The sequence below is a fragment of the Bemisia tabaci genome, chromosome 10, assembly GCF_918797505.1.
Source record: "Bemisia tabaci chromosome 10, PGI_BMITA_v3".
Taxonomy (NCBI): domain Eukaryota; kingdom Metazoa; phylum Arthropoda; class Insecta; order Hemiptera; family Aleyrodidae; genus Bemisia; species Bemisia tabaci.
In genome coordinates, this window is record NC_092802.1 from 29,478,327 (window position 1) to 29,503,623 (window position 25,297).

General features: G+C 41.0%; 1 protein-coding gene and 1 long non-coding RNA gene across 4 annotated transcripts in view; one reads left to right on the top strand and one right to left on the bottom strand.

Moving 5' to 3' along the window:
- Nucleotides 1-892: 892 nt before the first annotated feature.
- Nucleotides 893-25,297, bottom strand: part of LOC109032406 (uncharacterized) — a 175,733-nt gene continuing 151,328 nt past the window's right edge. For 2 of the 3 annotated variants that reach the window (XM_072304856.1, XM_072304857.1), the window contains exons 3-4: nt 13,647-14,059; nt 893-9,317 (exon numbers count right to left, since the gene is read on the bottom strand). In XM_072304856.1, coding sequence (XP_072160957.1) covers nt 8,823-9,317; nt 13,647-14,059 — 908 coding nt within the window. In that variant the 3' untranslated portion in view covers nt 893-8,822. Of the gene's footprint in view, nt 9,318-13,646; nt 14,060-15,626; nt 15,874-25,297 lie in introns of those variants that run through there. The other variant, XM_019044521.2, reaches the window with a different exon arrangement.
- On the top strand, nt 15,902-16,537 carry LOC140225578 (uncharacterized). Its single transcript, XR_011900615.1, has 2 exons — nt 15,902-16,245; nt 16,315-16,537. It is a non-coding gene; the product is annotated as an uncharacterized lncRNA (long non-coding RNA).

Below are 25,297 nucleotides of genomic sequence, written 5' to 3' on the forward strand. Positions count from 1 at the left end.
CCCTTTATCGCCGGTTCTTCCATAAAAGCACCTTTCTACGTAAGGAAACCAAGGCATATATGCTGTTTCTAAAATGAGCCAGAAATAGTGGTTCCTTATCGTAAAATGTGGTCCATATCATGAAAGAGTCTCTTTCCCTATCCGTCAATATTTTCAAGTTAAATCATAGGTAGGGTCATCACTCTGTGTGAGGGCCTCAAACATCACAACAAAACATGGTAGAAAGTTTAAAACGTTTTGCCTTGAGGTTTGTGCATACAAAATGATCACAAACGCATGACTGTATGTCTTAAAATTATAATAACTAACTAACTAACTAACTAACTGTATGTCTATAGACATTTCTCTGGACTCTAATCGAGTAAAAGAACACTAGTAAGAAAGTTAAGTCGCCTTCAGTTCAGAGACTACGGAATTTGAGCTACTTGAAGGGTAGAACAGTTGTATTACACGTTACGGCCTTTTAGCGTAACGTTTAACGTTTAAAGTGAGTTTGAGAGCACCACGCTTCTATTTTCTATTTCTTAGATGACCTCCCATATCATTAGAATATTCACGTGATTCGACTATTTCTATTTTGAATAATTTTCATTTAGTGGCGTTTCTTGCAAGTAGGCAACACCTTTTTTTCCCTCCATGTGACTCCATAGCAAGCAATTGATGCGAAGCAGTGCGTCTCGATAAATATGGATTGTTTCACATGAGAAAATAACCCAAGGTTGCCATGTTAGAGGAGAATGACCACAGTTTGCATGATTTCTGAAAAAAAACTTTAAAAATCATAAAAAGCTTCTAATCTTGGTAATGTTCAACATTTTGGGGGAGAGTTGTGTATGTGAGGCGGAAAATCCAGTCTTGAATCGTGTCAGGTGGTTGAAATAACAAAACACACTTACATGAATTAAATCTTTATTAAAGATCGCAGAAATGTTGATGAATTAAAATGATTAAAAAAATAATAATTTTTTTTAAAAGGGTACAAATTGACAGAATGGAAATGTATATTTCACATGGGCTATATAAACCGTGGTAAGTTTCATCAAATATGCTACACAATGCACTTACGTCTGTTGATACGGTCTCGTAAAATCGATGGTAAGAATTTCGGGATGTTCCAGCTTGAAATTTTGCGAGGACCTATCTGTGATGGTATACGAATCATATTTGAAATGCTCATGATTGATTTTGATAACGACTATGAAAAATCATATTTTGCCAGAAACAAACGTGAGCAATCATTCCAAGCCTTTGTAAAACGATAGATGAGTCATTTACAACTAAATGAAAGCAAACGTGTAATTATTTTCATCTTTTAATATAGGCTCTTGAAGCCCATTACCACACCTATTCCCGATTTAAGCTGAAGACATTGATGCAACTTGACTGCAAGTTTTACTTTGTATGAGTTTAAACATATTTTATTCAGTCCTTTACTTGATCACACTGGACCGTTTAATTAATTAATCAAACAAATTAACACAGCCCCCTCCAAAAACAGAAAAAGATAATTGAAGAGCATGATATTACATGAAAGTGTTCACTGGAGCGATTTGTTTTCTAGATTTTGACTAAGCTCAACTTTCCTCAAAAAAATTCATTGGATTTGCATACAAATATCTTCAGAATGTTATCCAAGCCTGTTAAATCGAGAACCTTGGCCTCCGCGTACATTCAACATAGCTAAAATTGACTTTCAAAAAATAGGATCAAGGGTCAAGCTAGAACATATTTATTCAGGATTCGTTATATAAAAAATGAGGATATCATGTAAATCGGAGGTATTAAGCCGGGTCTGCTCTAAGAAGTTTTTGCAATTTTCGAGGGATCAATTAAAGCTTTGGTACAAATTTTATTAATCTAGTGCACATGCATTCGTAAGTAAATGGGCCCAAAACTCACTTAACCATAATCTTAAAATAGAAAATGACATAAGTTAAATTGGTGTTTAAATCATATAGGGAGCAAATCAACAGTTTATTTCAATATTCGTACAAAATTTTGGACAATGCTCAATGGTCATTTAAAAGCTATTACTACATTCAGAAAAAAGTGTATTTTTATTGGTTTTTTCGGTTTTCATACTTCGTGCATTTTTAAAAAAATGGTGATGCCACGAATTTAACACGAAGAGTCAGTATACTGTGAACAAAATTGTTAGTTAAAATAACCATCCCATATTAGTGTGTTAGCGCAATTTACAAAGAACATATACTTCACGCAGAATTTAAGGTGTGGAAAGATCCCCGCGGTCATGCTTGGCCTATTCAAACGTAAACTGCACACTGCACTTGTTGCCTTGAAGTGATACAATTTGTCGTTAAAGACTGTGGTATATCTCATATTTATCAACATATTTAGATTATGGTGAAAATTCACCAAAAATACCCAGAGATTAATGCGGCGTAAAATGCTAAAACAATTTTCGAATGAACATTTATTTTCGAAGAATGATATTCTTCGTTCGCTTTCCTTTACAAACGTCACAGTGCAATGAAACACTCGTGCAACTTTACAATTTTGGTCATGAAATGAAACTTGAAAATGACAAGAACCGTTGTCGTCAATCATGCATTTTCTCCCCTGCTTTATAATGAACAATCTTCAAGCCTTTCGGATTAGGGTTTAATTGACACTTGAAATGTTAAGAAGATTTCACAATGAAAGTTTTATTTCATTACACGACTAATTTTAGACTAGATTTTTGTTTGAATATAAAACTTATAATGTTTTAAATTCCACATTCAAATATAGTTGTGTTTCATACAACTTATCAAGTCATAATGAATATTTCCTTCTAATTTCCCAGAAAAAATTAATGACATTCCAGCATGGGACTGCATGCTTTAAGGCGCTGAAATCTTTTTGCGAAAGAGTTATAAATTTTGTATAAATTGTTGCAGGGTAGAATTTCAAATTCTTAAATTGATTACCGATTGAAATGCATTAAAACTGTATTAACTTTCTTGACGACGACGGTTTTGAATACAGAATTTACAGTCCAAAGTCACAGCACCATGAACGAATAATCAACTTACAATTCTCAGCAAACTTAAATTAATGAGCAAAAGATATGATCCGCTTTCGGGCCCGGCTATTCGCTAAGCTGACATCTGCTTTACTCAGAGAGCGTCTATTCCCACATTGCACCATAACTCATACATTTCTAGATTGACATCCTACGAGTGATTTAGCTCGCTGAACGACTTGCTGAAAACTCAGAAAAACCATTCCTACTCGGAACACAAGCGTTATTTCAGTTATCTTTGGTTCAACACAAAATAAATCGCGTTCAGCAGAAAGGAACCAAGTCACATCAGCTTTTACCAAACTAAACTAAGCCATTCAATTTTTTACAAGAGAACGCTTGTGCAGATTCCTTTGAACATCTTGAGGAACTTGCCTTCGCACTATGCAGAAAATCCACTGAAATTTGCACAAAGATCCGCACAACTGTTGTCGTGCAAAAAATTAAATTTGGCGATAGCTGACGTGGCTTGGTTCCTTTCTTCTTCATGTGTGACCCTGTAATGAATTGAAAGAAAAAAACTGTGCAACTTCCGGTCATAAACTTAAAATAAATATTTTAAGTACATGAAAGATATGAAAAAAATATATTCACAAGCGAGTGAAGGAGTGAGGGTACTTTTAAATTTTTAAAAAAATATTGAAGCGTTTTGAATGGTCAGACTGAATAATACGTGATTCGCTAAAACTACTTCTACCAGTGGCGTGGCGTGCTTTGCGGATATATCGATTCATCTGCCGTTTAAACATGTGGCAAAGGATCGATAAACAGGGTGTTCAAAACGAACACCTTAATGATCGATTCCGTATCGCAGCTTCAAAGGGGGAAATATCGATAATCGATCATTCACGCCTCGCCACTGATTCCTACATCTGATACTACTTGTATAAATACTATAACTATAAGTACTGTTACTAATTATTATCAGCAGAAGGTAAAAGTTGAGAACAAACGGAAAAAATGTGCAGAGAGAGAGAGAGCTTAATTGAATCGGTTTCCGTTAGACGGTCGTAAGTCCGAAATCCATGAGTTCTGGCTTCCGTTGATCACGTGAGACACCAGCGGACTGATTATTGAAATTGATGGACAAAGCTATAGACAAAGAAGACATAGGGAGTATGGAGCGATCCTATTGGTTGAAATGGGTGGTTCCTATCGACAAAGGGAGAAAATGATAGACTAACTGTCGGGTTTCCCGTGAGTTGCCGTTAGTTAGTCTATTACCTACCTCCTTTGTCCATTGCAACCACCCGCTTTCACCAATAAGATCTCTCCATACCTCTTTTGTCTCCTTTGTCTATAGCTTTGTCAATCAATTTCAATAATCGGCCCGCAGGGCTCTTCATGCCTGTCTAATAGAAACCGATTCAATTACGTCCTCGCTAAGTAATTCAAAGAACACGGTGGCAATTCAAAATATACCCCAAAAATATATGTTTCGGAGTGTATAAGTAAACGTGGTAAATAAGCAACGTTGGATTTGAGATTACTCCACCTATTAAGAATTGAAATCCTTTCCTGGAAAACTTGCGGAAATTTTCGGACTGCATACTCATAGGTTACAGAGGCTAGTCCATTTCACGAAACCTGAGACTTTTTATTCGGCATTAAAATCCGTAAATGGCAACGCATCAGTCTCGGTCTCTTCTGTTTAGCGATCATAGCTGTTTTTTGAAGCTTTCCGTGGTAAAAAAATATGAGCAGAATGGCATCAAATCATTCGAAAAGGTGCGCTAAAATCCATTATTCTTAGTGTATTAGGGTCATTTTTGGACCTACTATAATATTCTGGTCCGATTGTATCTGGTAATATTTTGCTGTCTCTTTCCAAGGAAGAGAGGCCATAAATTTAGAAACACGTCCCGCCCGTCGCAAACTCGGTAGTGACATGAAGAAAGCTCAAAGAAAATTATGCAAACATGGAAAAATGCAATGATTGCGGGTTACTATAAAGACGACTTTACCAAGCTAGCGAATAGCCAAGGTTGAAAGGGTTCACTACCACCTAGAAACTACTGATGTATACTGTACACATTATAAAAAAGTGTAATAAAATAACCTCTATAAATATCTCAAATACAGAACTGTACAAATTAAGGGAAAACTGTGGGCTGCCAACATAATAATACAAAATCATGTCCGAATACAGAGAGATCTACGCAAGTATGTAATCTAGGAAATTCTACTTTGTTAATAAAATGCCTCCTCAGCAAATTCAGTTTGCTGAAATTGAGACAGTATTTCATCCTCAGCCAGTGTTTGGTTCCTCCTTGCTTCAATGGCTTGGGGAAAAATTGGAGTCAAAGTATTATAATGAAACGAACACTTACTTAAGCACAACACCAGCAGGTCATAAGTTATTGGATCACGAAACACTAAATTTAAAATAATTGCATGCGTTGAACGAAAAGGCCATTCAGGAATGTACAGACACAAATGTGCATAGTTGCTTGTGGGAGAAAACACCAAAAACCCAGACAATTGGTCTGGTATTTTGGCGTTTCATCTCACTTCTGATCATGATACACACATATGTGAGACGATGAGCGTGGGGTTTCTAAGAGAACACAAAAATTAAAGGACAGGAATCAATCAACAAATTCTCGCATTAATTCCTGGCTAATCTACGATGGATATAAATGACTATGCACATATCAACAGTCTAAAAATATAAACTATTTATAATGGATTTATAGATTCTCTTCGATACACTTCGATGAGTCAAAATGAGTGTGCAAAACATTGCAACTGCACTAATTTACAAATATCAATGAGTCACGCATGAGTGAGTAAGATTTATGGGATATAACAATTGACGGTTGAAATGATTATTTTTCATTGTAAACTGATTGAATTTTTTGTTGAAGAATATGCCACTAATTGGTTCTTCAGTCGACGAAGTAGTCCAAAATATTTGTCTGTTCCTTCTCTAAGCATTTGAGTGATTTTTTATGTTGAATCTGGCTATGAAATTTAGGTAATTAGTATATTAAAAGTAACTTTTCTGATTTTTAAAAGGACAAAATTATTGCATTTGGATGAATTCTGAAAAAATCCCTGCATTTCAAAATAAATCGAGGGTTGCAGCCTGAAAAGCTGTCGGTTTATACTTTAGGGGTGGGAGTGGGGTGAAGGGGAGGGAGGGTGTAGAGAAAACAACACTGCAGGAGCCTTCAGACGTTGCTAAATATCCTTCGACAAATCACGATTTTTCAGAAAAATGTATACATATTTTCCTGTCTATTTTTGGGGGAATTTTGTGTGCACTTCGATGTAAAATTTCTGAAAATTTTAAGCAAAACTATTCATAGCTTTCTTCAAGAATATACATTTTTTGAGAGGAAATTTTGCAACGTCTTAAGGCTTACACAACGTTCTTCCTTAGCACGGCAGTACGGTGGAGTAAATAATCGACTCGACAACAGTGTCCCTTTAATTATTTCCAGCGAAAAAGTCCCAAAGAACAGCGCCCCGCTTCAGCCCTCCGCCCTTTATTCCGACAAAGGTTAATAAATGTTACGCACGGAATTCTGTGTTTGTGCTCAATGTATCACACTCGAAATTCGAGAAGTTCACCGCAGCAAGGCACAACAGAGTCTCATTTCCTGGGAATCCATCGTTGTTCGACGATGAACAGCACATCCGTCGCGGGGGAGGGGTCGGCGGGGCCTTGGAAGGGAAGGGGGGGGGGGCTCTTTAACTCAAGTTCGGGGTTTTGCGGAACCGCGTGCCAGCCGGAGTTCCGGGGTACGCCTACGTCAGGGGTGTTTAATTGTTTTCAGGGCGCTTTCAAATCCGAAAATTAAACCCGCTTTTCAAATTCGATAATTGAATTTGGCTTCGCGATCCCAACTTTGACTGCTGACGAGTCAAAGCAGGCCCTTACGGATTTCGAGTGGAAATTGGAATAACTGGGTCAATTGATTACTCAGCCCCCCCCCCCCTCCCTCCGGCCCACCTCCGCGCCCCTCCCACAGCGGTGGAGCGAGTTTACGGCACTGGAAAGTTAAGATAATAACTGTTGCTTTTTCTCATTTCAGTCGTTCTAAAGCGCATTGTTGTCTGAATGAACCCACCTGAAACAACCCCGGTACAGCCGTCCTGAGCAAGAATCACGCTACCACCTTAAAGAAAAACGGCGCGTAAGCCCTCAGACGTTGGCAAATTTCCTTTGATGAGATATCAATTTTCAGCGAGTTTCGTGAATATCTTTCTTCAGATTTTCATGAGACTTCAATCGCGATTAGGTCTATATTATCTAAAAATTGCAGGGAAAATATTCATGACTTTTCTCAAAAATGAGGAGGTGTTGGAGGCAATTTGGCAATTCTCAAATTTTTGAAATGAATCATTGACCGTTTCATAATTAATTTGTTTCATAGACCTTTCTCTACAGATTTGAGCAGTTTTTACTTTACAATGTTCAGAGGAATTCAGAGGCTTGTTTGACCGTGTATTGCTTCATCAAAGTGAATTCACGGGTTTTGTCCCTGAATGAAGATAATTTATGGTGGAACTAGAAAATTTTAGTGTGAGTTAGTGTAGAAAATTTCGGATATTTGTCACATTTTATGTCGCAAATTTGAGGTGCGCCTAGCACAAAACAATTTAAATTAACCAAAATACAGTAAATAAACTAAATAAATGCATAAATACCTATCTTTAATTTTTGTTCAAAATGACTAGAGGGAATTTTGTAGGTAATGGCAATGCGGGGAATGTGTAAGCTTTCCCGCGGTAACCGGAAGAATTTTTGAGCATAATTTTTAATAATTCAAGAGCCAGAAAAGAAAAGAAAAATCACGCACCTCGCAGACATCATTTTATGATCAAGTTGCTCAACCATTGATATTGTTTAAAAGCGAGCCTCTAACTTATATTTCGTTGGTTGACGAAAACATTCACTTATATCGTCAACAAGACTAGATTCCGTGAACCCACGTGAAAAATATGAATCCAGTAAATAATGCCATATAAAGCAAGGATCGAAAAAACAAGGTCTCTCCTAGGCCCTTGAACTATGTACATATGCCAAGACTAGTTTCATTTCAAGAATTTAAATTTTGTAACGAAATAATTAAGGAAAAAACAACGGAAAACTATACAACATTAAAATACTCACCAGTTACAGTCAAACCAAATTAAGTACACAGGTAACATGTTGACGAGAATAGTTTGGTGGGTTGAGCACTTTCGAACTTCACTCATGTGAAATTCCTCATTTCAAAGAAAAGAGAGACGGATAAAGCACGATATTTTTACCTTCAGAATAATGATTTTAGGAAAAAAATATCATGGATTTTGTATTTTTTGTTAAGAATTGACGGGTTTTAATTATACTTCGAACGGAGCCATAAAGTAAAAGAAAAAATAAAATGACACGATTGGTTTTTTTTTCTTTACTCAAGTAATTGAATCATAATCTGAGTAATATTTCTGGAAATAGTAAAATTTCGACCTTTCATACAAGGGGGGGAGGGGGGGCTGTATCACTGAATTTCCTAGTTTTGTTTGATTCATAAGTGCTTTCGAAGCAAAAAAAAACAACGTATGTTATGCTCGTTCAAAAAGCATTTATTTTTTAAAGGAACCTCATTTCGAGTGTTTTATTCTCGCATGCACTGTTTTAAATTCGAAAGTAGCCGCGACCCCTGAAATATCGAAAATCGACTCATCGAGAAATCGAGACTCGACCAATGGAGAATTGGACCGATGAAAGAGGATCCCCTAGCGGAGTCTAATCGAGTTTCTCAGCGCCGGCAAACCTGATGACAGAATTGCGCGGCGCGGCCGAATGCTACTCGTTGCCGTAATCCTTTTCGCTGCTGGAGTCCTCCTCCCTCTGGCAGGCCGCCTCCAGGTGCTTGTTGAGGTACGACTTGAGGGCGAACGTCTTGTGGCAGCGGAGGCACTCGTAGTTCTTGTCCGCGGAGTGGGTCTGCATGTGGGCCCGGAGGTTGCTCCTGTCGGCGAACGCCTTGCCGCAGTGCGCGCAGCCGTAGGGCTTCTCGCCGGTGTGGGAGCGGAGGTGACCCTGCAGGAGCCAGGGTCGGGAGAACATCTTGCCGCAGATCCCGCAGGCGTGGGTGAGCTTGTGCGTGAGGAGGTGCATGGCCAGCGCGGGCATGCTCACGTAGGCCTTCCCGCAGGTCAGACATTTCTTGGCGGACTGGGAATCGAGGCTTCGGTGGGTCTGCTTGTGTCGCGAGAGGTTCGAGGATGTCGCGTACTGCTTCCCGCACTCCGTGCACGTGTATTTGTTGCCTTTCGACGAGAACTCTTTCATTTCAACCTGGATTTTCATCAAAAAGGAAAAGAAAATCAACAAACTCAGAAAAAGTATTGCGAGACAACAAACACGAACGATGGAGTGAAAGACAAAACATCACACAATGAACCACTAGACAAGGTACAAATGGACGTATTTCTATGAAACAGAGTGGAGGTGCGAGAAATATGGGGTGTGCTTGTCGAAGCTGCATAAGAAACAATGTAAAAGAGGGCGTGATTCCTTTTGAAGAATTGGAAAAGCGGGATATCGCATTCTATCAAACAGACCTATGTGCCAACTGAATGCGGCAGTCATGAGCCGCGAGTATGGGGCGAGAGCGATGTGAATAGGGCTCATGAGTTACAGCGCTCCGACGACGATTCCCCCTCGATACTCGGCTGCATCATTGCCGCTGACGTCACTGGCGCTTCATTATTCTCATTCACTCTTACGGCCAGAGAACTAACGAGCACACCCCATATTTCTCACCTCCACATAGGTATGTTTGGTAGAAACACGTCCAAATGTAAGCAAACTGATATGTGTTTCTCAACCAGAATTTCACGCAGATTACGATTCGCGCAACGAAAATTACTACAACCAACTCCTAACGAAGATATTAACGTTTTTATTTCACCGATTAAACACAGGGGAGTATTTCATGAGCGCCGGACTATGGTCCAAAACTAGAGAATAGGAAGAAATAAGTCGGATAATGACTTAAAGATCACGAGAGTTTCGTAACTGATGTTTCTTGAGTCGCTAATTTCGAATTTGATGTCAAATTGCCTACATGTTAACACCCTTACCTATTAATTGTGGGCAAGTTTACGGCACGCTGCGGCGCGGTGTACTGCCAGCTTGAAACGCGCACTGACGCCTACAAACCTAAGGGGATACTTCAAGCGTTGCGCAATGCGTGAAGTATCCCCTTAGGTTTGTAGGCGTCAGTGCGCGTTTCGCGCTAGCAGCACGCCGCGGCTCTCCCGGTGGGCGGGTGGGGAACGATTTCTTGCGGGGAGAAACTCGTGTATCGTGTAAATGGTTTTTCCCCCTTTTTTCTTAGTTTTTCTTTAAATTTTCGACTTTAAATTACATGCTGGTCGTGTTAAGTAAATAGTGAACTCGCAACGCTAGATGAAGTGTAGTAATGGAAGGCGGATTGTGCGCCATGCGGGTTGCGGAATGCGAAGTCGTTTATTTCACACTGGTCACGAGGAATTTGAACTGCCCCCTCACAAGAAACTCAAAGCTCTACGTGAGTCAAATCGCGCACCACGACGGTTTCAGCAAGCTTCTAAATTGAACAATGTTCATTTCCCACCATGTGTTGTTCAAACTATAAGCAATTTGCTTCAGCTGAGTCAAAGCGTCAAGATTAAGGTTGCCAGATTTTTATATCTCAGAGACTGTCATGATAAACGTTTAGCGCGCGATGTGTGTCACGTGGAGCATTGAGTTTTCATCAGCGAGTGGTTTGAATTCATGCATCAAGAATCATTAAATATCTTCGTAAGGAATTGATTAAGGTAATATTCGTTGTCCGCATCGTGTTTTACGTTAAATTTTGGTTGAGGAACATGCATCAGAATGGTGAAATTTGTACCTTGTCTAGTGGTCCATTTGCTTTCAGTTGAACTAGATTTTGCAATTAGGACCTATAATTTCTGGCTCATTCGTGAAAACACTTACGTGCATAGGAGAAATAATGGCCTATACGTTGTTTCTAGCTCCAGCAAGGAATTGTAGTTCCTAATAGCAAAATAACCTCCAATTCTTCCTTTTCTTACAGTAGGTCTTGGATTTCTACAGAACTCCAACTTGGCACTTAGTATTAATTTGGAGTTAGTCAATTTTGTTCCGATTTTGCAGTACTTTGCAAGAGGGAATATTCCCAGGGACGAATCCAGAGTTGCCACCAAATTTACATAATGAGATTCCCTGATATTTCCCTGATTTCTCGGTCACATTTTGGCGAAATTCCCTGACAATTGAGGACATGCCAAGTGCTTAAAAAACATGATTCGAAAAAATCTTCAGACAAAATTTGTTGTTCGAAACGTCAAACCCATCGTAGAAAGGAAATATAGGAGACCTGTAAATTTTTCTCTCACATTTTCGTCATTTTCTTTGACATTTCCAGGTCTTCCCTGACTTTTTAAAATTCCCTGACATTTCCTGGTTTTCCCGGTATTCCCTGATTATGGCAACCCTGGGAATCCCATGAAAATGTCTCATGGATATAAGGCCTAAGATCTGCCATCAGTGGCGTGGCGTGAATTGCGATGTATCGATTGTTATGCCATTTAAACCTATGAAAAAAGATCGATTATCAGGGTGTTCGCAGCGAACACCTTAGTAATCGATTCTTTACCATAGCTTCAAATGGCGAGATATCGATAATCGATTATTCACGCCACGCCACTGTACTGCCATCCACAGCATAAACACCGTAGCTCCAATCAACGCTTCGCATTTTTCTTCCGCACATACTGCTCTATTACGAGAAAACCGGACCACTACGATGCTTCATTCTGAAAATCTGAATTCACAGTGGTGTGCCACAGTTATTTCAGAACTGAGAAGGATGAATGGTAGTTGGTTTTTCTCTAAAGCCCGCGTCCCATGATCAAATGAACTCATCAAATACAATATGGCTGAGATGCGCACTGGTTTTCGCGCAAGTCCGCTTTATCAAAAGTTGGCGGGTCGTCAAATCGTCACCTTCCAGGCAAAGTATCACAAGCGCCATGCGACGTTTAAAAATTTCCGCCGCCATTTTATTTTTTTACTGAGAAATTGTCGGTTGAATCTGTTCGAAAATTTCACTAAATTTTATCGGCAGCACAAAGAAAATTCGGTGTAATTTTCGGACAGCTTCGTTGAACAATTTCCCTGTAAAAAAATATAATGGCGGCGGAAATTTTTAAACGTCGCATGGCGCTTGTGATACTTTGCCTGGAAGGTGACGAAATGTTGATGAAACCGCCATCTTGCATTTAATAAGTATTCGATGGGTTCATTTGATCGTGGGACTCGGGCGTAGTAAAACATGTTTTCGGTAAAAATGTGACATAGCTTTTTTTTTTTTTTTTCAATTCTTCAAGTAGCCCACAAGGGCTAATCCTTGCGCTTTAGTTCCGTCCCCTGCCGTCCCTACAACCAGTCCCAGGTAACCATTGTTTGAGACCATCAAACTCCGGTAGCCTGGCGGGGTATCAAACCGGGACCTCCCGGTAATAGAGCTAGCGCTACAACCACTACACCATACTGTCGTGATAGCGAAGAGAGCCGTAAGTGCAAAATTTTCGAAATCGAGTTTTCTTCAAAATTCGTCTAAACCCTTTTAGATGAAATTGCTGAGACAGCTAAAACAGCCAAATTCATCCTAATTTAATGAAAACGAGACGTATGGAAAAGCCGTAAGTACACATAAAATGACATAGTTTTTTTCAAGACAGCCGTAGGTGCATGAGAGCCAATGAAAACAGTGCTTTCAAGAGGAACGCCGCCCTCATCTGCCGATTTCTAACCTGAAACTGAAAGTGTGTTTGTTGTGTGTCCAACACGCTACCACAAAAGCACGCAGAAGATAGCACTTACGGCTGTCTTGCCAAATACTAACTGAACATAAAACTGAATTTTACCTTTTTTATGTAGTTTAAAACAAAATCGGTCGAGTTTTAATCCTCCAAATGATTTCTAACAGTCTATCGAATGATTAGTTGCGATTTGACAAAGAACGGAGGCCTCTTTCCATAAAATGTTCCACTCAGAAGCTTCTGGGCCCATTTTCTCAAAACTTCATTTTTGCACTTACGGCTCTCTTTGCTATCACGGCAGCATAGGAAGCCGACAAATCTAGTATGGAGTTAGGGCGTTTTTGCTGAGGACGACAGAGATTAGAGTACCTATATTGAGAGAGTATGGCCACTGGGCCCCATGGAGAGGCTTAGGACCCAAAAATGACGGTGCTTTGTTTTGGTTTTTGTGGATGGGAGGGGGGTCATTGCCAACTTTTGACGGTTATCAACAACCGCACTTGCTGCCAACCTTACTACATTTAAGATAATTTTTCTCAAAAATTGCTCACTATTAGCCTTAAAAATAAGTAAAGATGTCGCAATAGTGCATTTGAGTAAATTTCTCGTTACGGTAAGCAAAGAAAACTACATTTTGAGTCATTTTGCATTACATTAATTTATGGCGTCCGCCATTTTTGGGTCCTAAGGGCTCCATTCAGCCTAAGATGGCTGAGCCAATCAGAGGTGGTAACCCCAGTGGCCATACTCTCTCAATATAGGTACTCTAGCAGAGATGGAGCCAGGAAGGATGGACATGGACAATTACCTCAACAGGCAGCTCTTTCCTTGTCTTGGAGCGTCCGTCGGTGATGAGGAGCGCGTCGTAGGTGTATATCACAGGCTTGACGTCGTTCTGCGGGTTCGGGTTGTTCTCGGCGTCCGAGGAGTACTCGGAGGTGGTCGGCGTGAGCGGGGAGGCGGCGCCGGGGTAGGTCTGCGGGTAGATGATGTACTCGACCGAGTGGGCGGCGGCGGGCGGCGAGCTGACGGCGATGCGGGCGACCGCCGGCGCCGGGAGAGGCGGCAGCGAGCGGGAGAGCTCCAGGAGGTCGTGGGCCGCCTCCGTCTCCTCCTGGCTCCGCGCCCGGAAGATCGGGATCCCGCCATCGTGGCCCAGGATCGACTTGGAGTCCTCCGACTTGAAGTCGTACGAGGAGGGGATGTACTGGTCCGAGTAACCTGGAACATAGGATGCCAGAGTTTATGATTAGTTGCTTTTATTGTAGGTAGCATCAAAGCCGATCGACCACTAGACAAGGTATAAATTTAAGCATCCTAATACATACTGAGTGATCCAGATAAGAGTACCTTTATAGACTGAGTATGACCATTTTTTTGCCGGTTTTTCATTGGTCACGTGAAAATAGGCTGACACGATGTTCTTACGGCCGTAAATAAACAAAAACAAGATGGTAGTTATCAGCAAGCAAGTTAAAGGTATGCTAATTCAAATTGTTGCTGCCGTGTAATTGACATTGTTGTCAAATTTTAGCCTATCAATGTTACGGTAAGCCGCCATCTTGTTTGTTTATTTACGGCCGTAAGAGCATCATGAAGCCTAAAAACTCGTTGGCCAATCAAAAAGCGGCACAGTTTTCCTGTAGTAAAAAGATACAAATGGCCATACTCTGTCTATAAAGGTACTGTAATCCAGACCTCCTGTCCGCTATATTTATATCAAAAGAATCCAATGAAAATATTTCCCGCCCCCCAAAATGACCCCTGGGGTTTGTTTGGGGGGGGGGAGGAGGTGCCCCATGTTATTTACCCCATCGATGTACCCAATGAAAGTTACTCTCCAAAACTCGATTTTTAGTGGTTCTCCGGATATAGATAGTGGAGGGGTGGTCTGGATCACCCGGTATTTTTTAATCAGAATTTCACGTAAAACACGATTCTTGCATTGAAAATCACTGAAATTAACTCTCGAGTAAGATATTACCGTATTTATTTTACATTGGTCATGGGAAATTACGGTTACTCCTATAGGAGCAGGCGCAGATGGCGCCCAGTGAGAGGTTGGAGGGAGGGGATTGAAGCGGAAATGTTAAGGTGCTCAATGCCCCAAAGGTTGTGGTTCGACGGAGGGTAGTGGAGGTTAGGGGTCGTGGAGCGCGAGGGAGTGCTATAAAGCAATTTATATGTATGTATGTACGGGAAATTTGGATTGCCCGGTCACAATAAACACAATACTCTACGTGAGTCAAATCGCGTATTACAATTACGGTTTTGGCAGGCATCTCAAGCGGGCATTGCGCCTTTTCCACCCTTTATTGTTCAATGTGTGAACAATTTGCAATTCCTAAGGCAAAGTGGCAATATTGAGGTTGCCATATTTTTGTATCGCACACTGAAAAAAAAATCTCGGTGTATTTACTAGGAAAAGGGTAAAATTACCAAGAATTCAGGGTTCTATTTGATCTCACTTTTTTCTTGGTAAAATTACCATTTATAGAATTGATAATTTTACCGAGAATCTCAGTGAAATTATTGAACTTTCTCGGTAATTTTACCGGACCTTGGTAAAAACGCCAATATTTTTTATCGACTGTGGTAAAATTACCGAGATAAAGTGACTTGACTCTTGTAGACCATTGCGTTTCCATGAGCGGGAGGTTTGAATTTATGCGACAAGAAACGTTAAATATCTTGGTTGGGAGTTGATTTCAGTAATATTTGCTGCGCAAATCGTGTGCTATGTGAAATTTTTATCAAGGAATATGTATTAGAATGCCTAACTTCGTACCGTGTCTAGTGGTCCATTGGGAAAGCTGAATTACGGCGAGAGAGTAGAAAATGACAGAACAAAAGATCGGCAGGGTCGAAAGATTGTATTGAGAGAGGGGTTTCGATTCACGCGGTTTTACAAAATATTGATTGAAAGTTACACTTGGAGATAAAAGCCTGAGAGGCGAGGAAGGCATACGTGTTGCACGCACGGGTCTGGTAGGAAGGACCCCGAAGAACAGGCAGCCCATGCTTATATAGACTTGGTGACATCACGGGTGGTGAGATAACATGTCTACGCGTGATAGACTGGCTACGATCGATGTAGCTATCACTTGTAAGTCTGGTCATTGAAATAATGGTTGATGTCTGACAGATAAACGAAGAAGTTGAAGATTAAGTTGAAAAGTGAAAAAATCCAGTCATCACTCAAATGTCCATATGAAATATACATAGGGAAATTTAAAAATGGGGTTGAAAAATGTGAAAAGTCCTGACATCTATCAATTTTGGTAATCAGTCCGCGGGCAGGCGGAGGCTTCTTATGAAAGTAGAAGCGAAATCAGGTGAGGAAGTAAGATTTATAGGAACTGAGTTCGCCTTCTATTTAGTGCCTATGCAATCTCGGCTACTCGGAGGTTAAAATAGTTGTATCACAACTGAGTTCGCCTTCTATTTAGTGCCTATGCAATCTCGGCTACTCGGAGGTTAAAATAGTTGTATCACTGTCACACACAGCTGCTAACATACTAGCCGGGTTGAGGAGGAACGCCCTACACCGCATCAACTTTGAGCCGTGAAAAAGAGGTTTAAGGTTTTACTCCTCCGTATAATCCAATGTTAATTACAAAGTTCAATGGCTATTATCACATTCAAAAATGTATTTTCTGACTTCAGATTTTTGACAATTATAAATTCTGACCAATCGTATTTATTCATCTACTTATTTTTTCCGGAATTCAACTTGATACGTCTCTTTTACAGGTTACCAACAGTTTCCAGGTATAAATACGATTTTCAAGTGGGCATCCGGCAAAGAATGACAATCATGTCATACACCGTTTTTTTTTTTTTTTTTTTTTGCAAAACGTAATCCATTTAGAGTAAGAAAAAGTGGAAGTTAAAGGCGAGAAAAAAAAACCCTGTTGATTTTTCTCCTCATTTCCTCTTTCATCTTCATCTTCTAATTACTCCTCGATGCATCAATTTTTTTCTCTTCTCAACCGTCCGCTTCCTATTTTCTTAATGGAGATGTTGCATGTGTGAGGAATTTACGATTTGACTATTGATTATTCCGTCAAAGTTCGAGAGAAACACGATAGTGCCACTGGTTTTCTCTGAAATCAAGTCTCAAGCTCAAAAAAAGCTCTCAAAGTTGAGGGTGTAATGGAGGGGATATTCTACCCCTCCTTCTATCCCCTCCCTATTCTAGAGTCCACCTCTACATCAAGACAAACTCTCCATGCAAAGATAAGGAGCAAATGCATTTACGGGGCTGCCACTTTATTTGGGGACTCTAAAACTGAAAACACGGCAACCCTGCAAATGTATTTGCTCCCTATCTTCGCATGGAGAGTTTGTCTTGATGTAGAGGCGGACTCTCAGGATAGCGTGGGATATCCCCTCCATCATGGTCTCAACTTGAGAGCTTTTTTTGAGCTTGGGGGTTGATTTCAGAGAAAACCAGTGGCACCATCGTGTTTCTCGCGAACTTTGACGTAATAATCAATAATCAAATCGCAAATTTCTCACACATGCAACATCTCTATTATCTCATTGATATTTTCCTCCTCCTCCTCCTCCTCCCCCCTCCTCCTAATCCCCTCCTCCTCCTCCCCTCCTCCTCCTCCGCCTCCTCCTCCCCTCCGCCTCCTCCTCCCCTCCGCCTCCTCCTCCCCCTCCTCCTTCTCCTTCTTCCTCAGAGTTCTGATGCATCCATGACTGTACATACATTTAGAATCCGTCAGACTACGACTAAACATCCAACAAGAAGATAATTTCCAACCCTTTGAGAAGTTCCCACCTACCCCGAACAGGCTAAAGGACGTTTCTCACTTATATCCGTTAAGCGACGAGGATCCACACCCGACAGCGCGCCAAGCGGCCGTCTGCCGAAGCGCGGGCGTTTTGGGGCGGGTAATTGTTTATGGGTCGGGGGCTTGTTGGCCATTAATGGGCGCGAGATACGGATCATGGTGCACGGAGAATTGCATATTATGCACACGGAGCTTGCTCCCGCGGACCCCGGCTCAAATCGCCTATAATAATTCTCGCGCGGAGATACCCCCCGCCGGGGGGCGCGGGGCGGGGAGGGGGGGAGAACACGCCCCCCGATAATAAGTTAATTGTATTCGGAGCCGGGCGCTTCTCATTTGAATACGAACACGATCGGGTTGAACCACTTGAGCTCCTCTTCCGAGCGGGGATGAGCCTGTTTTGTTGCCAAGCGTCGCAGGTTTTCCACGTCCTCGCATCGACTGCAGGCCGATTATTGAAACTGATAGACAAAGCGATAGACAAAGAAGACATAGGGAGTGTGGAGCGATCCTATTGGTTGACATGGTTGGTTCCTATGGACTAAGGAAGAAAATGATGGACTAACTGTCGGGTCTTTGGTAAGGTGCCGTTAGTTAGTCCAATACCTACCTCCTATGTCCATTGCCACCACCCACTTTCACCAATAAGATCCCTCCGAATCCCTTTTGATGTCTCTGTCTATAGCTTTGTCTATAAGTTTCAATAATCGGCCCGCTGGCCGATTATTGAAACTGATAGACAAAGCTACAAACAGACAAAAAGGGATTGGAGGGATCCTATCGGTGGAAGCGGGTGGTGGCAATGGACGTAGGAGGTAGGTAATGGACTAACTAACGGCAACCCACCAAAGACCCGACAGTTAGTCCATCTTTTTTTTTCCTTAGTCTATAAGAACCAACCATGTCAACCAATCGGATCGCTCTATACTCCCTATGTATTCTTTGTCTATCAGTTTCAAAAGTCGGCTCGCTGTGCTCGGCGTGTGGGCTGATTATTGATATTGATGGTGGGAGAACACGAAGGGAAAATGGAGCAATCTTATTGGTTGAAAAGTGTAGTTATTATGAACTGAGCTGCGAAGGATGGACTGTCTGTAAGGTCTTTCGTGGGTAGCTTTCAGTTGAACTGCATTCTGCAATTTGGTGCTGTAAATTCTGGCTCTTCTGGAAAAACACTTATGTGCATAGGGAGAGTAATGGCACCTACGTCGTTTTTAAACCGGGCTAGAATTTATAGTTCCAAATTGCAAAACGTTCTCCAGTTAGTCTTCCGCCAACCACTTCCGCTTCCACCGTGTGCCTTCGACCTTCGCTTCGACCATAGTTTTCTATTTTCTCTTTGTCCTTTGTCTATCGATGAAGATGTTGCACGTGTGAGGAATTTGCGATTTGACTGTTGATATTTTTGTAAAAGTTTGCGAGAAACACGATGGTACCACTGGTTTTCTCTGAAATCATCTCCCAAGCTCAAAAAAAGCCCTCAAGTTGAGGCCAACCCTGGTAAAAATTGGCAGTAGAATCTGTGTTCCAAAATACCATAGACCTACAGCCGGCTGTAAGATTTCCAATAGCTTCTATAGCCGGCTGCACAATTTTTTATAGCTTTTTATAGCCGATGGCAACTAAGCGACAGCCAGGCGATAAAGTGTATGCTAAACGTTACTAATTACGGATGCTAGGACTGAGTGAGTTTTTGGACTACTGCTCTCTTTTTGGGCCGTAGTATCTTGATTTATATTAAGAGGAAAGCTCCGTACTTTTGAAGGATGCTTGTCATTCTTAATATGTTGGAGCGCCTTCAATTTCTTATGATACTGTGCAATACCTCTGGTGCGAAATAGTTGCTTCAGACGCCGTGGCACGCTGTGGCGAGGCGAGGCGGGCAGAGAGCGCGAAACGCGCATTGGCGCCTACAAACCTAACAGGGATACTTCACGCGTTGCGCAATGCGTGAAGTATCCCTGTTAGGTTTGTAGGCGCTAGTGCGTCGCCGCTCCGCTTTGTGTAAGGCTCTAATATTTAATCTGGCGGAGCCAGCGTTATTCAAGTTTGTGATTTTGAAATGTTTGCACATCCTGTATGGATTATTCTCATTTTAATTGATGAAAACAAATATGTATTAAAGGAAAATATGCTGTGTGTTTTGTAAATATTAAGGTGGTTCCGTATCAAACTTAATGATTTCCAAAGCACACGAATTTCTACACAACTTCTTAAAGCCTTTTTTATAATCGATGGCGAAAAAGCAACAGCAAGGTGAGAAAGTGTAAAGCCCGGAGATAGGAACATTAGCCCGGCTGCATAATTTTTTATCGCTTCGTATAGCCCGCCCGTATGATTTTCTCCGCATTCTACAGCCAGCTATATGATTTTCTGTAGCCTTCTTTAGCCAGCCATAAGAATTCCTATGGTATTTTGAAACGCAGCTCTTATCGCCAACTTTTACCAGGGAAAATGGAGGGGATATCCCACGCTATCCTGAGAGTCCACCTCTACATCAAGACAAACTCTCCATGCAAAGATAGAGTTTTAGAGTCCCCAAATAAAGTGGCAGCCCTGTCAATGTATTTGCTCCCTATCTTTGCAGGGAGAGTTTGTTTTGATGTAGAGGTGGACTCTCAGGGTAGGGTGGGATATCCCCTCCATTTTAACCTAACTTTGAGAGCTTTGTTTGAGCTTGGGAGTTGATTTCAGAGAAAACCAGTGGCACCATCGTGTTTCTCGCGAGCTTTTACATAAGAAACAACAGTTAAATCGCAAATCCCTCACACATGCAACATCTCCATTAGAAGTTACTATGAGGGTGAAGAAGGGGGTGTAATTTTTTAGAGCCCCTGGTAACATCGGCAACCCGCAACTGTTGCACGAGCGAGGGTGAGGACGACAACGGCGCCTCCACCAGCTGCACGTCAATTTGCCGCATCCTCAGCCTGATTTAAATACTACAGATGTCACGTACCACCACTCACCGATTGGAGTTTATCAAGCCCCCTTTTCACTCCTCTCTCTCCACCCCCAACCCCTTCCCCACCCCTACCGTTCAGTATTCAAGGAGGCGAGTATTCCCCAGCTCCAGGGGTGAGTCAGAAGTTGCGAGCATGCGGTGAAAAATCAACGGATTTAACTAAAGGCCGCGAGGGCTTTTGCGGAATATTTAAAATAATCCGGCAACATTGAAGGCGTTTAAGAATTTGGTCAGGATTAGAGTCCCTTTATACTGAGAGTCAAGACAATGTGAATCCATTTCTGATTGGTTCCCGTATTTTAGGCCTTCACAGTGTCACAAACGGGAATAAAGATTACATTTTCACCGATTGCAAAGATTATAATCTGGAATGGACCGGGGAATTACGGGTTCGGCAAGGAACAAACGGAACGGAGAGAGGAATTTGAGAATGGGCCGATCAAAGATTACGAAAAACGTTCAATTTGTGTAATCTTTATTCCCGTTTGTGACTCCATTAGGGGTGTTGTCTTGACTCTCAGTATAAAGGGACTCTAGTCAGGATATCAACTGTGGAGGTAAAAGTCAGCTTGCGCGCTTATAGTCGATGGAACCTGCAAACTTGCTCTACGGATTATTAGATAACTAGACGCCGCTAAAATAAATAAGGGTCCGATTGCATTTTACAAGGTTTTTCACGAGAAAAATAACATGAGAAAAAATTAGAAGGAAAAAAACTGTACTTTTTTGCGTGAGGAGCTGAGGACTATTTTTATTTCATTCGTGAATATAATATTTGAGATCTTATATTGATCTATGGAGAAGGGTGGTGAGATCAAGGGATGTAAAATGCAGCATTTGAAATTTAAAAACAATACGTTAAGTCGTGTACCTTCTCAAAATTTGAAACAGGTGTTTGAGGAACTGAAATTTTGAATGTTTTACGCAAATTTTCGCCAAACTTACGTCGTAGTAACTTGAAAATTAAGTGTTTCCATTTCCCCAAAATGCCACCTTTTTCGCTCATTGAAGGCTTCAATGGCTCTGAAGATGGCACAACAATAATTGATTTACTAATTTATTATTAAATTAAGGGGTAGCATTATTAATTTTATTTGGACGCATATTTTTGCTATAAAGATTTAAGCACAACTGCATAATAAAAATAAATTATGTACTTAGGATTTGCGTGCTTATGGACTTGTTTGATTCGAAGCATTTTTGTATAGTTCTGTTTACCACAAATACGACTTCCTTAGACCATGTCTCGAAAAAATTCTTCGGAAATGCATTTCTCGTTGAAATCCACTTCAGAAACACCTTTTTTCACGATAATTCCTGGATCTTAAGACAGCTTCGTTTCTTGTAAGCCTGTTATTTTTTAAGTAACAAGCTGGTGACAATGCAATGAGAGTGAGAGTTGCATTGAAGATCTGATGGCTTTTCCACCTGACACGTCAATCAAACCCTCAATTTGATCCGAAGGCTCTAGTTATTTTACCCGAACTTAGAAGAGAACGGCCGAAAGCTGCGAATCTTTTCACTTCATATCGACTCCCTCACTCAGTTCGTTGCGTCCTAAGATGTAAGTTTTTTACTTGACGTTCCTCTTTTAGTGCCTGAAAAGCATCTTATGTTATTAACAGGAGCAAACCTTGATAGAAGTCAAAACTGCTTGAGAGGGTGCGGGCAGAATTTTGTACTCCTTCCGTAAACAAGCGGAACATTTGGAGAAAAAGTTGTAGGTGTGTTTCGAGTCCTCAATTCTGTCTCTAACAAGACTTAGCCAGTTTTCGATTACTTTCACTCGGACAACGAATGCTTCCAACGGGTAAACTTTGAGAAATCCTATTTTTTAAGGTGACTTTTCAGTTTCTTGAAGACTAGTTCGATGGTTCCAATCAATAATTTAAATACTTTATTATTAAATCATTTAATATATATTTTAATTTAAAGTAGAACCAATAATTCCCGGATTTTCAGAAAATGTTTTATTCTAATTGGACGTATTTCTATCAAACGGAACTATGTGCATTATGACGTGAGCTCTTTTACGCATGTATTCTTATGGGTCTCAGAGCAATTTTTCGAATGCTAGATCTGACAACAGGGCTTTCAGTCGGGCCCGTTCTTTTCGTTCGGCATCTAGCTCATCTTTTGTCCTATGTCTTTACGGAAAGCTTCTCTCCTGAGTTTTATCTCAAGGCCCACTCGAGCCTCGAAACGAGGAGAATTGGCTGGCTAAATTAAAAGGAAATGAATTTTACAGCGCCAACACGTAAACAGGAAGGTTTGAGTATCTAAATGCATTATTGTTCTCCGCTATCTTCTTGCAGCTCCCCGATTCCATCCCCTGCTACTTTCTTCCTGTGTACACACCCCCTCTCCTCCCTCCCCCCCACGACCCAGCAGATCTGCTTTAGGTAGTTACATCACAAAAGAGAAAAATTTACGACGGTCTGTCAAAGAGTCTTCGTTGCATGAAAGGCAAAATTGATGCGAATTTGTGAGGTGATCCGTTTTTAAACTACAGAATCGCAGAGTTTCGGAAAGAAGTATAATCATGAGTCACTAAACCATGCACGAATTTTGACTTGCGAATAAATTTTTCTGACGGTAAATGATGCGTAGAACACGATACGCACATTGAAAATGCGAAAAAGTAACTCAGAAACCGAGAAATACGTAGTTGAAAAAGCGCAACTTTTCCGCAAATTTAAAACGGACCTGCCCGATTTGGCGCCCAAGGGAATTGTGTCATTCGGTACCAATCCGAAACGAGCACGGGTTTCTCGACTCCCATCAAATGTATTTCTACTCTCAGTATACAAAAACCATAGTAAAATCGAAACTAAATCTTTAAATTAAAAGTATTTAATCTCGTTCAAGTTATCTGTGGCGTGGGCATTGCGCGTTCACGCCTCGCGCCATCGCGCCTTCAAATTTGCATACACGCAACAAGGTCATCCATCAAGTACGAATAGTTGTGTCTCAGCGCCGCGCCGTCATCAACGCAGGTCCGTTTCCTCGCAGTATTTTCATTTTATTTTGTATAAATGGTGTTATAAGCTTTTGAAGTTTCCAAATTTTTTCCGACCTCTCCTATTGCCTCGATCCACCGTGCGCCGCGAAGGTACATCCTCACCTTCCGGCCAAAGCATCACAAAGTATCACAAGCGCCTTGCGACGTTTCAAAATTTCCACCGCCATCTTATTGTTAGAGAAATTGTTGGTTGAATCTGTTTGAAAATTTACTGACTTTTATCAGCAGGGGAGCAAGGGCTTTGGGATGATAGGGGACTTATGCGGCTTTTCGTAGAACGCCAGAGAGCGCTATAAAAGCGGCATTATACAAAAACGAAGAAAATTCGGTAAAATTTTTGGACAGCTTCGTTGAGACATTTGCAGCTGAGATTTGTCTGAACGACAAATTTCTACATCTTCGACATACGCTGCCGTGCTTGTCATGACGTCCAGTGGCGTGGCGTGAATTGCGATTTATCGATTGTTATGCCATTTAAACCTATGGAATAGGATCGATAAACAGGGTGTTCGCAGCGAACGCCTTAATAATCAATTCTTTATACCACAGGTTGAAATGGCATAACAATCGATATATCGCAATTCACGCCACGCCACTGGTGACGTATACTTTAACGGCGCCAAATCTCATCATAGCCTCGGTACACTGGAAAAAAAAAGAATCTTAAATTTGCCGCCAAGAAGTATTTCTTCTTAAATCAAGAATTTTGCTGGTTAATATAAGCTACTTTTTTGCTTAACCCAAGCATTATTTTTCTTGAATCAAGAAAAAGTCAGCTTAAAGCAAGATAAAGAAAATTCTCGGCGGCAAATTCAAGACTTATCATGCTTGACCCAAGCTAATTTTTTTTTCAGTGTAGAACGCTTAACGTCAAGTTAGAAATCCCGAGAATAGCGAAATAGCATCAGAACGTACTTCAGAGCATGATTAAATGTATCACGTAAAATCGAAGGCAGAACAGTTCCCATACAATATTGATACAGAGATCACCTTTACTGCTGATTAATTATTGAATTGATCGACAAAATGATAGACAAAGAAGGCATAGAGAGTATGAGGCAATCCTGTTGGTTGAAATGAGTGATTCTTATGGACTAAGGGAGAAAATGATGGACTAGTAGGGTCTCTCGTGGGTTCCCGTTGGTTAGTCTATTACCTACCTCCTGCGTCTCTTGCAACAACCCACTTTCACCAATAGGACCCGGACCCCTCGATATCACTTTTGTCTTCTTCCTTTATAGCTTTGTAAATCAGTTTTAAAAATCAGCCCGCTGCTTTAATTGGACTTGAGTTGACAAGTGTCTCGTGTGAGCCAGAATCGTGAACTAACATGCACCAAAAACGGTATATACTAATTTATGAGTTGAATTCCGAAAGTGACACGGCGTCCATCGTACGCTTAATAAAGTCTCGATAAGTACACTGATAGCCGAAGTGCGAAACCACTTATCTCCGTTTGCGACGTTGCATATTTCCCGACATACTTTAAATTTTCCCTGGAAAACTAGTTAACGTAATTTTTTGAAAACTTCCCTGCCTTTTCTTCTCGTTTTGCAGAATATCCCGTAAATATTTCAGACTATAAAGTCGGCTTGTTCCTCTTTGAAAAGATAACATAGAAACGGGAATTTTAAAACCGTGCAATGAGAATACGTGCGGTTTCACAC